Here is a 17582-nt window from a genome sequence, read left to right on the forward strand (position 1 = left end):
TCAAGTATAAATATCACTCTATATAAGCAGCATTTAGGGGCCTATTGGAGACTGTATAGCTTGTATAAAGTTTCAGAGGACAGACAGTGTGGCTTTGAAACAGGCACCATGGGAAGAGGTTGAGCACTTCATCACATCAGGGTGGGATGAGCATGGCTGCTGGCTGTTTTATAGTCATATAAAAACCACATGTATAAATAAACCTCATTAATGGCCAGATTTCTCATCTTTTTCATTTGTTGAGGCTTACTCGCTTGTACAAGAGGATTATTGTGGATCTCAAAGATTAAAGTGGTGTTATTGTGCACAAACCATATTTGCACAAACCGATAATAGATTATTTCCATGGTTTTCAGTATATTATCTTAATGTTATGGTTGGTAACCAATAAAATCTATGTTATTTTGTCTTAATAAATTAAAAATAAAATACTAGAATGAATCATTAATTTAGGCATAGATAGATAGATAGATAGATAGATAGATAGATTTACATTCTTGAACAGGTCTACATAACTTTAAATACCAATGAGAGCAATAAAGATTCCAAACTGCAATCAGCATTCATATAACCATAAATTATTATGTATCTGCATGGACCAGCTGTGCCTTCCTTAACCTGGGTGAGAGAAAAACAATTAGGCCTGGTCCCCAAGTGGAGCACTGGGTCTTTGTTAATGACTAACATCCTGCAGGCTGTGATCTCACATCCTCCAGGGATCCCTGGCCATTATTAAAAGAGGTTGAGGGGCCACAGGGCCAGGACACAGGTCAGGGGCCTCCTGGTGCATTGGTAAGGTGAGCACTGATAGAAAGGGTTTACAAGTGAAATAACTCATTTTCGTTAGGTGCGTCTTAAAAAGTTTGTTTTGGAAAAACCTAGAATTTGTTATTCGGCAAGTAAATCCTGTACTGCATTTAAATGCACACCAGATAAAATGGAATTTAAAGCTGGGCTATGGGTGGAGCTTATCTTTCAGATTTAAACAACCCAGGCTCATTGGAAATACATGCCTGTGGCATCCGTTCTACAAAATTATATTATGTTGCTTCTTGCACATTTTGTAACACTTTCAAAGTGAAATATTCAGTTGTTTTTTTCTGAAGTAGATGAATGTTTTGACAACGTTTTATAACGCTGGTTGTTATACGTATCAAAAAGTTCAAAAATGAAATGTCCGAAGAGTGACGCTAAAAGGTTAAAGCTCTAACGTATTTGAAAATAACACAGCACCTACTAAACCTTACCCTAAACCTAACCAATAGTGTTAACAAAAGCAAATGTGAGATTAAAAACTATATATATATTTGTTGATTTTAGCTTGCTTCTCCAAGTCGTTGACCTTTTTTATTACCCTGACTCAAGTTTCACAGGACTCAAGCAATCCACATTGCAAGTACAATTATGTACCAGGTAAGCTACCGAGCAAGTTTACAGGTGGTTATGTGATGCCTTATGGTAAAATTCATTACAGTACTTTCAAAGCAGTATTTGTGCATGGAACTGTGTGAAAAGTCTTTATTAAAGGGGTCATATGATGCGATTTCAAGTTTTCCTTTCTCTTTGGAGTGTTACAAGCTGATTGTGCATAGATAAGATCCCTGAAGTTGCAAAGACTAAAGTCTCAAAACCCAAGAGATATTCTTTATCAAAGTTAAGACTCTGCCACGCCCCCCTAAAACGGCTCATTCTAACACGCCCCCACATATCTACCCCACTATGTGGAAATATTTGCATAATCCCGCCGCAAATGTGCACGCAAAGAAAGAAGGCATGGTGTCAGTAACCGCAGTTAGTGTTGAAGCAGCCATGTCAAGGAGACGCTGTGTGTTTCTAGGCGAAAGCAAAAGCACTTTATTTAGCCTTCCGAAAGTAGATGCATTTAGGAATCTTTAAGATTACTTACAACAGAACAGCAATGCATTTTATGGACGACCGTTTCGTGAACCTAGGAGAGGAGGTAATGCGGACTTTGCTATGACAATCAGGCGCTTCTGAATCAGCTACTGTTTAGTTATTAGTTTAAGTATTTGCTATTGACTGTTCAAATGCGGAGTTTTGCGCATCATGTGTGCGCGCGCGTGAGAGAGAGAGAGAGAGAGAGAGAGAACACAAAGCCGAAGCCAATACAGCTCTTTGCCATTGGATAATGGAAAGAAGATGAGTCACAACCATTCAAACAAATGAACAGACTTTTGTGTCTCAGTGGTTGATTTTTTTTTTTTTAAAGGGGTCATATGATGCGATTTCAATTTTTCCTTTCTCTTTGGAGTGTTACAAGCTGATTGTGCATAGATAAGATCCCTGAAGTTGCAAAGACTAAAGTCTCAAAACCAAAGAGATATTCTTTATCAAAGTTAAGACTCTGCCACGCCCCCCTAAAACGGCTCGTTCTAACACGCCCCCACATATCTACCTCACTATGTGGAAATATTTGCATAATGCGGCCCAAATGTGCACGCAAAGAAAGAAGGCGTGGTTTCAGGAACAGCAGTAGTGTTGATGCAGCCATGTCAGTGCGAAAGACAGATTTCAGCTGTCTTAACCGTGGCTTGTGTACTGCAAACACATACCAGCTTCATCACTGTGTCTGTCACGCGACTGTGTTGCCCTTTCGGGCTTGAACTGATGGTAAAACTAACGACATTATTAACTGTCTTGATATTTACTTTGAAAGCTGACGCTCGCGATTATGGTAAGGGGCGTTACATTTCGGAGGAGTGCTTGCGGTGTTCGGCCAATCACAGTGCACTGGGTCAGCTGGCCAATCAGAGCAGACTGCATTTGTCGGAAGGAGGGACTTTGTAGAAAACGAAGCGTTTGAGAGAGGCGGGGCATAGAGGACCTACAATAATGTACAGTATTTGAAAAATAATGTGTTTTTTGAACATTAAAGCATGTCAACATATTCTGTTACACCAAATACACAAAATAATGATCTTTAAAAAAGCATCATATGACCCCTTTAATCAATATCTACCCCGTAATCAATTTGTGCAACAAGGAATAAAAACAGTTGGCATTTTATTGTTGATTTCAACTGGACACTGCAGTGAATTGTGTATGTTTTTCGAAAATGAAGGTAGAAGCACATTTTTCCAGTGAGCTTAGGTTGGATTTAAAACTGCAAATCTGGGAACCTTTCCCACACATTTAGGTGAGATTCTTCTATGGCATCGTGAAGCACCTTTATTTTTAAGAGTGTTTGTCAGAGAGACTTAATATGAAAATGTCTGCATTGTTAATTCTGTTTACAAACGTTTTTATAGTCATTTAGCATTTAATCACAGAATCAGCACACACATGGGGTACTAACACAACAGTTTATCACATCTGGAATAACGTAAAAATAATATTAACTGAAACATTTTGAATATTTACTGTAACTAATTGGGGTTATGGATATAAAACGTGTCTAGACTATACACTAGACTATTAATATGATATTCATTGCGCTTATATCTTCAAATAGGTACTATAAATAAATCATTTTGATTTTGATAAGTGTAATGTGGCAGCTCAGATGTGATTTAAAACGCTCACAGCTGTTGAATGTGGTTTGAAATTCATCTGGTTTCAATTAATACATACAAATTATCACCTGAAAACACTGCTTAATCTTAATCAAAGCTTTGCTGGCATGACCACACAGCCTTGCAGGACTTCTGTTCCTCTGTGGGAAGACATCGGGCTCCTGTGGTAACATTAAAACCACCATCTATAGGCTGCAGGAATAAACCTTTACTTTGACATTGAAATAACAGCAGAACATGGCCAATGTTTATCTATACCATGTGTAATAATAGGGTTTAATGCCTCAGTGGCTCATCTTTGATCATCTTTTGTTTGTCATTCTTCTCAGTTGGGCTCTGCAGGAGTGTGAGAGATGAGCTGCGGATGGCCACACCACTGCCTTGGCTCCATACGCTTGTTCTTGTCTGTTTGTTTCTTTTGGCTCCCTGTCCATTTATCCTGTCGGTGTTTAAATCCGTTTATTCAAACTTATATTGCAGGTGGGAGTTCTTTTTTTGGCACGTTCAGTCCTCAGTCTGTGAAAACAAGAGTTTAACTCTAGCTGTTGTCTCTGCCGTATTATCAGCCTATGGGACATTATTGGTTCACCAGTACAGTAAGTTCAAAAATGTAAAGTTCTAAATAAAATTAAAGGAAAGAAATGCATAAAATTTTAATTTATGTTCCAGCAAATACTTGTGGTTAATAAAGCAAATTACAACACTCAGAAGACATAAGAGTATTTGCTAATCAAATAACAATTGAAAAATGTATGTTTTATAGTGTGCTTCCAAAAACACATTATCATTGGCTAGAAAAATCTCAGGGGTCTCCTTAGTCATTCCCTCATGTTTGCTTGACTGAGTTTAAATGGGCTTTGGATGACAGACAGTCGTTTTTGTTTGTATGTTTGTTTGTTTGTTTTAATTTTGTAATCCTAATGTGGGCATGAAGTCAAAAATCTGTGAGTTATGATCTACTTTCTGGAGAATGGGTCTAAGCAAACTTATTCTGTGGAAATATTTTCAGTTTACCCCATCATAAGCAAATGTTGTCTGCCTTTACGTCCGTGATGAAAGTTCACTGCCTTTTCAGGGTCAGAAAGATGTCCTCTAGAGGCAGCTGCTGACTGCTATTGTCAAGTCATTCATATTTAGTTTCCTGTTTTGATTGTAAGACTGATTATGTTTTATGCCTAGGACATCAATGTCCATGACACACAGGGTTATAGACCTTTGGGATTTTTCCCCCCAAAAAACAATGGAAGCTCTTTAAGAATGATGACTTCACAAGTCTTTGTCATTGTATTCATACAATGATTGAAAGGAAAGAAAAAGCATTTGTAACACTGGACAGAACATAGTAATATAATAAAAAATACAACAGAAATATTATAAACTATAAGCTAGAAGAATAAGCAGACATAATTCGCACTCCATTCAGCAAACCTAAGGATAGGTTGCACTCACTTATGTGTAACAGGGTTGAGGAGTGTTACATATGTGTGAAGTCCATATTGATGAATGGTAGATGTTTTATGGCTTTGGAAAATGAAGCATCAGTGCTTGTGATGGACATAATGGATTCTGTCATGTTTCATGTAATGCTAATTCAGTGACAACTCCTGTCTGTCTCCTGACAGAACCAAAATATTTGTAGAGCAACACCCTGTAAACTTCTATAGACCCAGATCTCGGCTCAGAACAAACACGCACTTTAAAGCTCTGAAACATTTGTTATTTATTACGAATTCATGGCAGACAAAGAAAGTATCTCTAAAATAGGCTACTACTTTTGTGTGACATTTAATTCAGCTGTGTTCCACTAAATGTAATGTAAAGCTGTCCATGAAAACTCGTTTCACATATCAAATCTTATTAGATGACCTTGTCGTAGAGAACAGGAACCGCAATGGTTAGGGTTATGTCAAGACTCTGAAAGCAACAGCTCCCTTTAGAGTAAGGAGTCTGGGGTTGCTTCCAAACATAAACTCAAAAGCAAAATGAGAAATTCATCCTCTTCTGATCCTCTTTCTTTCAGTTAATTTTTAAAGAATTCTGTTGAAGAGAAATGTGTAATGAAGGCCATGCAGCACTCTTGGTCTGTGCCCAAACACCTTTCATGAGCCTGGTGTTTTCCATTATTTTGACATGAATGTTTGTGTAATCTTATCTGTAACTTAAGAGCCTAAGCTGAAATGATAACCGAACCTCTTCTGGTTATCGCAGTTGTTAGTTTAGATTTTGTCACTTAGCCAGTTAACCATATTCTTAGACTTGTGTTAAGTCCATTTACAGTAGGATGGTAAAACTACCATTTCTGTGTTGATCTCATTACACTTGCTTTAACTGTCAGTGCAAGTCGTGTTTTATTACCAAAGTCTTCATTATTCTTCAAAAAGCCTTCATTCATTACACCATAGTCTTTCTTTTTCTTTTTCATTGATTTGTCACTGCTCACACTGTAGGTTATGACTGTTCCTTTCATTAAGGGAAAATGCTTCATTATAGATTCATAGCCAGCATTTGGGTTTTCAGGCTTCCAACAAAAACATCTAACAAATTATTTTTCTTTAGAATGTAATTTTAGAATATGAAAGGCTTGCAGCCGTTTTTAGTTAAATGTTTGAGTATTAGCATGTTAAATGTCCTGTCAGATGTGGCGTGATGCCAAAGTCTTGTGCAAGCCTCGTCATAGTCTCCTTTCACTTTTCTTAAACTCTACATGCTGTGGTTTTTTCATAACTAACCAACTTTTTATTTTATTCATTTGCATGGGTGTTTCTGACGTGCCGTTTAACGTTACCTCTGGCCCAAAACACTTGTCTTACAACATTTTGGGAGCATAATGCATCCTATTTACCATTAAACTGTTTTTGAGCAAAGTCACACTAGGTTTACAGGAAGCAAATTAAGCTAATACATTGTGTAGGTGAAGCAGTAAAACAGTCTGGTAAATTACCTTTCAAATCCTGATTAATTGCTGCATACGATCTGAATTCTGGACCACCACTGAGCCATGACAGAATTCACTGAGCTCTATTCAGAAATGTTCAGTCTCTAAAGACAGCCAGACTGGCAGAGCAACTGTGCTGGTGACTGCCAGCTGCCGCTGACTTTAGCGGGCTCCAGTCTGGCTCATGCATGATCCATAAAATTCACAACATACAGCCAAATGAACTGGGGGAAAATGGGCCAGGAGGTTCCGTACATTCTGACTTTATTGGTATAGCACTTCAGGGTCATGTAGGTTACGAGAGTGTTTTCTCTTCATGTGCACTGGCCGTTTTGAGACATAAAGATGTAATACTGGTGCAACAGTTGGTTACATGATTACAGATTACAGCTATAATTGTCATGACAGAGATTTGGCAGCCTCGCAGGTGAATTATGGTTTAAGAGATGTTGTACACTTGGGTCCTAATCAACTTTCTGCTGAGATAGTAATACACTACATTGCAAATTATATTGTATATCATGCTGTTCTCTGGAGAGCGTCACCATTGTGAAAGTCTCCAAAAAGGGGCAGTGTAGCTTTCAGATAAATGGTAAATTGCTTTTACCTGCAAATTACAGGTACATTTCATTTGTGGGTCGTTTAATAAATGCATATTAATCATTGCTTTTGTTTGTGTAAACAGCTTTTGTCTGATAGGTGTAGTTGATGGCAATTAAACTGTTGGGCTGTATTACAATCTTCCACACAAAAAGCTGTTCATTTACACTCGTTAATCTCCCTGACAAATCAGTCCAATGACAGAGGCCTGGCTCATTACAGTCTTCCATGACTCTCTTTTAATCCAAGACTACAGAAGTCCGCCCACAGCTAATTGACTCATTTATCACCACTATCTGTAATGTGACTGGAGCAAGACGAGGTGCAATGGAGAATAAACACGCTACATCTCTTTAAATTCCACTTGTTAAAGTCACTCAGTCTGATGGGATTCAATGCTGCAGACATGTTCCAATATTTATTTGTTATATATAATTGCTAGTCCTACATTAAATAGTTCTTCAGGGGCCTGCTTAGACTAGTCTTAAAAAGTTAGTCATCTAATTTATTTTTCTTCAAAACTGGTCATAACTTTTTTTAATTCAATTACAAAAAGGGTAGATTGGTCTAATTTGAATCTCAGAAGTACAACCAATTACCCCTTGTCTACTGCTAGTTGATGAAACTAGTTCTTAAGACCCAGTCTTAAAATAGTGGCTATGTTTATGCAACTGGCCCCAGAAATATATCACCACACATTTATGAACAAGTAAAGCGAGGTTTGCTTCAGTGTATTAATTTAGTGAAACCCCATTAGTCATTACTCAACCAATAAAATAGCTTAGGGGTCATTTTTTACTTCGGTATATGTATTCCAGAAACATAAAGCAATATTATTTCTCTTTACAGAGGTTGAGGTCTACAGAGACTGTATCTGATTGATATGGATGGCATAATTCTGTGCAACATCTCCATCATGCTAATTCTGTGCTGTTTCTCATTTAAATTGTGAAATTGTTTCCTCTTCTTTAAGAAATACATAGGTATAATTTTAATAGGTAGTGTATTACAGTGGAGCTTCTGGCTTAGTGCAATATAGCATTGTACAACCACAGCGAGAGAAAAGATCTATGGGCTTTCCTCGCGGCTAGAATCTCCCCTGCGTTTCCTTTTTTGAGAGATTTGTAAAACTTTGTAAAACTTTACTGTGGTGTTCATTTCAGCTTTTAGTGGAAATTATTAGCTTAAAATGTCTGAAACCACTAGTGAAAATGGTTTTATTTCCCATTTTTCTTTTTTTTTTTCATTACAAATGATTCCATCTTTTTGAAAATTTGAGAGAAAATGTGTTTATTTCCTGGTTTAATTTTGATTTTGAATAAGGATGGTCTCGGATCTTTGAACCCCATTTGCATTATTATATAAATCCAATTGCCTTATTATATATTATATTTTTATATTGAAGTGCAATGAAGGTTGTTAGTAATTGCTCAATTTCTGAAGTCATCAGTGCATGAAATTATAAACTATATTACTTTAAGATGACTTTCTTTGTGCTTGCCTTTATTTGAGTCCATCATTTATATTCCTTTTGTCAGAAGTACAGATGTCTTCATTTTAAAGCAAAGCCCTGACTGACATAATGATGAGCTTACCATCTTGCATAAGAACTGTAACGATTTCCTGTGTTCTTCAAAATCAGAGAGAGCAAAAAATAAATAAATAAAAAGAGCAAAAAATAACCACAAAGTCAGAAGTGCAGGAGCAGTCCTTGTTATAACAGACAGGGAATGTTTCAGATGTCAAATGCTATGAAAAATTCTTCTGGTGTCCTTCAACTCAACCTACAGGGATGTTGAGGAGGAGATGTGGTGCACTCCTTTAAACTGGAGTAAATCAGAGCTGAGATATGCGTGTGTGTGTGCACCCGAAGTGCTCATCTGGCTCTCTCATGGATTGTTATAATCCAAAGAACCTCTAAATGTGAGATTCATACCGTACAGTAGACATGTGTTGTCTGCTCTTGTCCAAACTGCTGATAAAACACCACCAATTTGTTTTATATGGTGATCTAATATATCCCAGCTGCAGGGTATTAGTCTTGTGTGTCCTTCACAAGGACATACTCATCAGCACGGCAGGCTCTGCAGTCATCCACTTGTGGCTTTTCTAATCCAGCTGAAGTGCAGTGAGGACCCCACAAAAACACCATGGTTGTCAGGCTCTATCTCCACTTATAGAGTTTTATGGCGCGCTGCTCAGAGGAACAAAGAGTGGAGCAATCAGAAATAATGAGAGGGGCTCAGGCCAGTTACTGACTAAAGCTGAGGATCACCCAGAGATTAAATGACGGGAATTTGAACACAGGGCCTAGTGTGCAAAGAGTCCTGATACACCTGATACACTTTGCCGCAAAGTGGTGCAATCCAATTTTTAGTAATTGTTAAACATATTTCATTAATATCATAAGCGCACACTTTCATTTTGTAGTTTGTATGCACTATATGAATAAAATGTTTAATATAATTATTATTTCAGGTTCACATTCATCAAATATACTATATATATATATATATATATATATATATATAATGAAAATATATAGCAGCCCGTATATTTTTAGGAAGATGCAGATGCAAATGTTAGTAATCATATTCATAGATCATCATGATTTGTTATATTTTGTTGGGTTTATTTTGCTAAACAGATGTTTTTTGAGTATTTGTATTTCATTTTTCCCCATGAACTATGACTTAAGTTTCTCGTAATTAGATTACTTTCTTCTTTACTAATGCGTAACAGGAATCAGTTCTCTTTCCCAGTATGAACTGACTCATCAGATAAGCCATCCGAGAGCCTTCCGAATCCCTCTGTACCCGGAGGGGACTCATGGGTAATTTATAATGTGATCATTTGGCTGGGAAAAGACAGAGATGAAATAGGTTCTTTAGTCCAGGAATCAGTTTGATCTCTATCATCTTATATGGTACCATAGACTCTGTTTGTATTATTTAGACTATAGTACACATGGCATGCAGTAACGGAATTTTCACTAGATCAGCTAAAAATGTTAATATTTATTTTCTCTTGCACTTGTCATAGTCTGCACAGAAGTTGTCAAAAGGTTAAAACATGTCCTGGTGGTGCAGCTATTCTATGCCAGTTTGTTGCATGCATGCATTTTATTTTGCATGAATAACAACTCTCTGTGAGCTCGAAAGATGCAAGTAGCACTAAGAGATGCATAGCTAGAGATGCACTGACTGGATAAATTTACATTTGCATCTATTCATTTAGCAGACACATTCATCCAAAGCAACAAACAAATGACACAGTCAATTCATTGCAAAGAGACAATACTACTATTATGCTGTCTTAACAAAATCAACATAATAAACTATAGTAAACTAGAGTTAGGGCTTCACAGAGACCAATATTTTAAAATGTAACTCTTCTAGCTTTCAAACTACACCCACTACAGTAAACTCAGCTCAGATCATCAGTCTATTCGGACTCAGGTTGCTATGTCTTTCCTAAATTATTGGATTTTCCCTTGGCAGATGATTAAAAATCCCCCAAATCTCTGAGACATTGAAAATCTCTGAATGTAATTCTTGTGATTTAATTTTTTTGCATTTTGTAAGGAAAACAAACACAAGCCACATTATGTGCAGAGGTTTGTTATAATACAGTTTTTGGTCAAACTATTAAACTTGTTTTTTAGTGGTCAGTGACTGTGAATCCACAGCCTGAATCAAGAACATAGCACAAAAATGCACACACATACCTGGAATAATATGCAGCTAATCTGGAAAACAGTTGATCTCGGCAGAAAACAAAGGTAGCCTTGTTCTAATGGTAGGGGATTTACATTTTTCCTCGTAGCAGGAGTCAACTTGGATATCAGAGTTGTAAATTAGAGCAGTGTTTGCCAAGATAGCCTGTTTGACTCTGGAGTGGATGGTAATATGTATATAATGTCTCTACTATTATCTGTAGTATTTTTTCTGCTTATTTATGAACATTCAGGATATATTTTATTTAAGAATGAGCTGGCCAACGAGGCATTTCACCTCAGAGACTCTGCACAGAGGTTATGATTTTGATTGTCTCTTTGATAGACAATGAATTTCTCTACAATTGTGTTCAGTTATGTTGTAACGACTGTCAAGTGTATATGTATATGTACATGCCATGATATGGTGCATTTTGGTGTCCTACGACTTACTTTTAAAGCATTAACACAAAACACATGATTTTTCACCGTTAGATATTATAGATATATTTGGTTATTTAACATAAGATAAATTTCATAATTTGACAATCTGTTTGATTTGTAAAAAAAATTATTTCAGTTATTAACTAATTTACTAACTTAACCCTGTTTTCCATTCTCTTGTCAATTTTTTTAATCATATATGTAATTTGAAATCACAAAATTTGGTCTGTTTAGTTTTTGTATTTATTTGTATGTTTATTGCTAATAATAATAATAATAATAATAATAATAATAATTGTGTTAAAGATAATTATTTTAGGACAATAAAATATTTTACAGATACATTATTATTAATATTATTATTTAAAATACTCAGTTGAACTCAGTTGTATATTCTAGTTATTGATATTTCTTTGGCACCTTGGTGTTGTTATTTATCTTTCTGTTCAGTTTTATCAAATATGAAGCATGATGAATCAGTCAATATATTAACCAAAAATAAATAAATAAATAAAAAAATAAAAAATAAAATAAAAAATTATGTGCTGTTTTAAGTAATGCCAAAGTTATGTGGCTTGAAATCCTAGCAATACTGTAGTCACGTGCAATCACATTTAATTAGACGGACCCTCACTGTGTCATGCCGTCATGTGGGCGCATTGTGGTTCTAATCAATTGTGATCTGTTATGACTGAGAAAAGTCTGACCTTTGACACAGGTAACTAAAGACTGGAAGAGATGGTGTCTGTTCAGTGCGTCTGCTAAAGAATGATTAACATCTGTCTTGTGTCAGGATTGGGCTATGAAAGTACTGCTGCTTTCTCCACCATTAATCATCCGGTTCAGGACAGGGCTTATCGAGCTGACGTTTGACACTCCCTCCATGTACATTTACTTTGTGAAAACACATCTGACCTTGTGCAAGGACATTTTTGATTAATTGGCTGATTGGCTGGAGATAATTTCATTTGAATATGTCCCTCAGCAGCTGTAAAAGGATGGAGGGTGGAATACCTCCTCATGAAGGTCACATTGCTCAAAACCTGTGAGGGTCCTGCGACAGGCTTGTGTGCAAGTGTAGTGTGTACTTTCGTATGGATGTGTGTGTGTGTGTCTTTCCTCAGGGAACATGCCTTATTTGTGCTTTTTGCTAGTACCAGGTAATCTTTAACTGTAAAGTTTTTTGTTGTTTGGTCCCCTCACCTTGAGTAGAGGTGGAATGTAGCAGGAACAAGCAGAGGGTGGTCAGTGTTTGCGTTTTCGTTTCTATGTTAGGCTGATTACTAGGGTAAAATCTGCACTGGGTCGCAGCCTACGGCACCCTCCTGCTCAGGCGAGAAGATTTCTAACCATGGCGCTGCCGTCCTTGTACAAAGTTCTGATATCTATCTATCAATAAATGAACTACCAATAGAGAACGTTGACAATCAACATATGCTCTAAAGGAAAAATACTTTTGATTTTGACCATGAAGGGCTCAGCTTTGTGGGTTTTAGTGGAATGTGCCTGCAGAGTTCTTGGCATCTCGACTGCTGCAGGTAGGACTGCGTCTTTGCTGTTCTTTTGTAGGTCATTGTTTCACTGAAAGTACTGTACATAACCTTTAAATATAAAAAATATCTTGCATCAAGGAACATGCATTAGCAGCCATTGCAATATTTTACCCTGTGATTGATGTTTACAATTCTGAAATGTTTTGTGCTCATTACCCAACATAAAAAAAATAATTAATTTAAAATTAGTAAAATAAAGGGAAATTTGTTCCATTGTTAAGGTAATGGCTCATTTAATTTGAAATAGAGGGTAAATGTACTGTATATAAAAAAGAAAGAAAGCCATGAGTATGGATGAATTAAATATAACTGAGATTCCTATGTTAAGTCCAACAAATACATAAACACTGTTAAATGTTACTGCAGTCATTTACCAAATGCTTTAAACAAATAGTAAACATTTTATAGTAAGCCAAAATAATAAACCAAGGGTTTTTAAATAAATAAAAATATTTAAGGGATGTTTTAGTTTGCTTTATTGTGCATGATCTACAAATGATAAGAAAAACATTTAAAGCTGTAGAATAATGTGAATATAACTAAATGTTGTAATTAAATACATGATAAAAATATTAAGAGTAATTCTTTTTAGTAATACAAAAAAGTCAACAAAAAAAAAAAATCCAAATGCTATCAAGTATTTAATTAACAAATCTCAAATAAATGTTTCAAATATGCTTAAAGATTTCCCCAATTTGCCATATGCTTTGCATTACTCCGGGAACTTCACAATTATCTCATGATGAATTGTATTTTATTCAGTTATATTTATTTTTGGTTTGTACATTGTACATTGTTTTCAAAATCAGCACAACAATACTGGCCATAGGTTAATTTGCCCAGCAGTGGTGTGTGGCAAGTCTGACATCTAGTGGCCACAATAAAAATTGCATCCCATTTTTGTGAAAAGTCCAAAGGTGTGTGTGTGTGTGTGCGCGTTTTTGTGACAAATGAGGACATACATTTGTATAATGACAAGGGTATGACATAGGTATTACAAGGAGAAGGTGACTTTTCAGGACATTACCCCATGTCCCCACTTTTCAAAACGCATATAAATCACACAGAATGGAGTGTATTGAAAATCTGAAATAGCACAAAGTTTCCCGTGAGGGGTAGGTTTAGGGGTAGGGTTGGTGTAGGGCAATAGAATATACGGTCTGTACAGTAGAAAAACCATTACGCCTATGGGATGTCCCCACTTTTCACAAAAACAAACCTGTGTGTGTGTGTGTGTGTGTGTGTGTGTATGTTAAATTTAATGTGAGCGTTGTGATTGTGTCATCAGTGCTTTGTGCAGTGGGTATAGAGACTCAGAGACAGGGGGAGTTCAACAGCTTGGCCATCTATCTACTGTGAGTATCAAAATGGTACACCTTTGTATAAAGGGTGCATATTAGTACCTTAAAGGTACATATTAGTACTCAAAGTGTATATATTAGTACCTAAAAGGTATGTTCAAGGTATGTTCAGAGTGTCCATATGAAAGTTCTCTGAAACATGCCTTCATGTCAGATTAAAAAAATAAAAAAAAAGTCCTGCAATGAGCAAATAAGCCACAGTGTTTGTTTATTGTTATTATTATTATTATCCAATTTACTATTCTGCATTTGCAATTATTCTTTGTTTTATGGTAGTATTTGTTACTACTACTATTAGCTCTGTAGTATCATCCATTTGTGTATACAGTATGTGTGGTTGTATATATTAGTATATATTACTATAAAATATACTAATAGTAATAGTTTTTATTAATATTTTGAATGAGTTTTTATTTTGATAGTTTCTGGGTTTTTTATTTTAGGTTAAGTTTTAGTAATTTTTGTGTGTTTTTGTCATTTTTATTATCTTTAAGTTATTTTAGTGCTTCAACTTAAACTAAATAAAATTTTAAAAAGTTTTTTATTTTATTTTATTTCAGTTAGCATTTATTTCAAGTAACAAAACAGTTTTTATGGTTTTAGTTAATGACAATGGTTCAGGCCCTTTTACAATTTAATTGTTAGAATCCACCTACAATGCACACATGGTATTGGTATCTGGGTCAATAGTGTTGACTTTGGCCGGAGTCATTGCTTTTGACGGCACTCGTAGGGTGGTGTAAGCAACTGAAGGATGTTACACAAACAGGTGACGGCTCATCACCCTTATAAGGACATGGTCACTGAAGGCCACAGTCATTCCTTTTCTAACTATAGCTGGCAATACAGTAGCACCTTTTGGGAATTACTCACAAATGGACGCAAATGAACCTCTTGTCCCAGATTATCTGATCTTTCCGGGCTCACAGCCAAACCAGAGAGGTTCTGCATAAACAATGGGGAGATATTTCCATTGGGATTAAACATAAAGTGATTTTTCACATGCATGAACACCAGAATACCATAAACAGCCAGGAAGTTTATGATCAAGTAACTGCTAAATGGTAATTAATATCTAATAAAAAGCATAAATGGAAAGAAATGATTACAGTCTACATTAGTCCACAGTCAATTTTACTTTATTGTGGTGAGAATTAGGATTTTTAATGAGAAAACATGTAAGTTTATTCTTAGGAATTGATTAGACTGTGAATAGTGGGAGTTGCATTTGAATAATTATTTATAAAACCAAGAACATGCATTAATAAAGAAAACAGAGTACATTTTGATTTCATTTTTATTTTTAAGAATGTTTTGGTATCGCTTACTGAACTATTTATACTGTTTGTTTGTTTGTTTGTTTGTCTGTTTGTTTTACTAACAAAAAGTTAGATATTTTATAAACCGCTGCTTTACTTCTGTTTGTATTCTCTACAGGCTCTCCTCGGTGGTGTTTTACTAACAAAAAGTTAGATATTTTATAAACCACTGCTTTACTTCTGTTTGTATTCTCTACAGGCTCTCCTCGGTGGTGATCCTAATTTTTGAAGTTGCCTATTTCATTGACACTCTGTTGGCAATGTGCCTTCCGTATGTTTAATAAAATTATAAAGGAATCATGTAATTGTTCTTGTTATGTGATCATCAGTGGTATTATTGTGATTTTAATCAATGCGTTAAAATAATTCATATCTGTTTTTTCTTGCTTGGAGTTGTCCACCCACATTGAAGATTTTCATTCTTTGGAAGAAGATGGCCAAAGTTGGGGGGTTTCAGAAGTTTCTATACTACACAATGATGTCTTTGATGTGTTTCCTGCATCCAGTGCTTGTATGGCATGCTGTAATACCAGGTGCTTCACTTTATTGCGTAAATTATATATTTAAAAAGTAAATAAATAAATAACACATTTAAAGAAATTATAAGCATTATTGTAAAACAATTTAAATAGATAAATATCTGCTAAAAGTTATTTCTGCCAATGTTTAGGAATACACAAGCATACAGATGACCTTAAATCAATTCATTTGGACTTTGTGAGATCTATAAAAATAATAATTTTTAAAGATTTTGATTGGAAGTCAAATCGTTTGTAAAAAATACCCCAAAGAATATTATGGACAGACATACAGGTTAACATGAATTTAGAAACTGTGTCTGTTTCTTTACAGGAATTATGCTGGTAGTGACTGGATTCTTTAACTTCATATTAAGCAAAAAGAAAAAGTCAGATCCGCCTATAGAGTCCAGGGCATCGTATAGTGACCCGGTTCTGTCTTCTGTCTGTGTCACAGACAGGGAGGATGCTGAACACACATTCTCTTTCTTCCACATCATTTCAGGCAAAAGAGCATCTTTTTTTCCTAGCAATAGCCAACTGCATGGCCCCACAGACAGGGCTCAGTCAGTGAAGAATGCCCAACACATGAACAGACAAACAGACACAAGAAATGTGCACTTCATTGAGAGTCTCAGACATAATGATACTGAAATAGAAGAATACCATGAAGTGGAACCAGATGAGACCACGTCAGATAAAGCACCAATGATTAGACTGTAAATGTGAGAGATTATGTTGTTATAAATTATTTTAGCCATGAGGTGCCAGGTGAGACATTAATACAAATACCTCTTTTCAAAATATGACCAATTATTCAAAGAATATTTTCTTTTTCACTTATTCGTGTGAATTTTCAGCAGCCATTACTCCAGTCTTCAGTGTCACATGTTCACAAATCATTCTAATAGTGATTTGGTGCTTAAGTAACATTTCTCATTATTAATGTTAATACATTGATAACATTGTTCTGCGTAATATTTTTGTGGAAATCGTGATTTTTCCCCCCACATGATTGATGGATAAAGTTTAAAAGAATAGCATTTATTTGAGACAAATAGAATTTTTTTCTAACAATATAAACTGGCTTTAATGTCACTTTTGGTCAATTTAATGCATCCTTGCTGAACAATGAAATTGTTAAAAGTAAATACATTTGAAAAGTATTGAGTCACCTAAAAATTGCTTTATGTAGTAACATTTAAATTAACTGGCTTTATTCAAGTATAATGTAATATGACTGAATCAACCTGAATCAGTTTATATAGATATATATGCTCACAGTCTTTTATATCTTTCTTTTACAAGATTGAGCTCCTTAAACAACCTTTAAACACTGTTAACCAAAGAGTTGCTTTTTATTCCGGTCTGTAACCTTAAGCCTAGATCTCCTGCATCCAGTCTCCATGTGTCAATACAATTAAGAGATTCCATTCATCATACTGACCCAGATTAGAGGGTTTTCAGCCTAAAGACTGGACAGCAACCCCCCAGGCGTTATTTCTCTCCATTAACCTTAATGGATGACTTCAACATCCTGAATACTTGAGTATCAGGATATGCTACATTCGTGTGTGTTGTTCTTGATGTACTTCATGGAAAAA

The 17582-nt window shown here is 35.6% G+C and overlaps 1 protein-coding gene across 1 annotated transcript; it reads left to right on the plus strand.

The window, feature by feature from the left end:
- The first annotated feature begins 12695 nt into the window (after positions 1–12695).
- On the plus strand, positions 12696–17463 carry LOC107757114 (transmembrane protein 72-like). Its single transcript, XM_016574494.1, has 7 exons — positions 12696–12765; positions 14069–14135; positions 15660–15731; positions 15854–15993; positions 16313–16697; positions 16861–16877; positions 17320–17463. Exons 1-7 carry the CDS (start codon positions 12696–12698, stop codon positions 17400–17402), a joined length of 834 nt encoding a protein of 277 aa, XP_016429980.1. The 3' UTR covers positions 17403–17463.
- The last annotated feature ends 119 nt before the right edge of the window (positions 17464–17582 follow it).

This window comes from Sinocyclocheilus rhinocerous, unplaced genomic scaffold (assembly GCF_001515625.1).
Source record: "Sinocyclocheilus rhinocerous isolate Xijiao unplaced genomic scaffold, SAMN03320098_v1.1 scaffold503, whole genome shotgun sequence".
In the NCBI taxonomy this organism is placed as follows: Eukaryota; Metazoa; Chordata; class Actinopteri; order Cypriniformes; family Cyprinidae; genus Sinocyclocheilus; species Sinocyclocheilus rhinocerous.

Excerpts from the sequence above, each read along its gene's own strand:
- LOC107757114 (XM_016574494.1), top strand. The coding sequence starts at position 12,696 with ATGAAGGGCTCAGCTTTGTGGGTTTTAGTGGAATGTGCCTGCAGAGTT. Across the intron at positions 15,732-15,853 it reads CTGTTGGCAATGTGCCTTCC|TTGTCCACCCACATTGAAGA; the intron begins GTATGTTTAATA and ends TCTTGCTTGGAG. Across the intron at positions 15,994-16,312 it reads ATGGCATGCTGTAATACCAG|GAATTATGCTGGTAGTGACT; the intron begins GTGCTTCACTTT and ends GTTTCTTTACAG.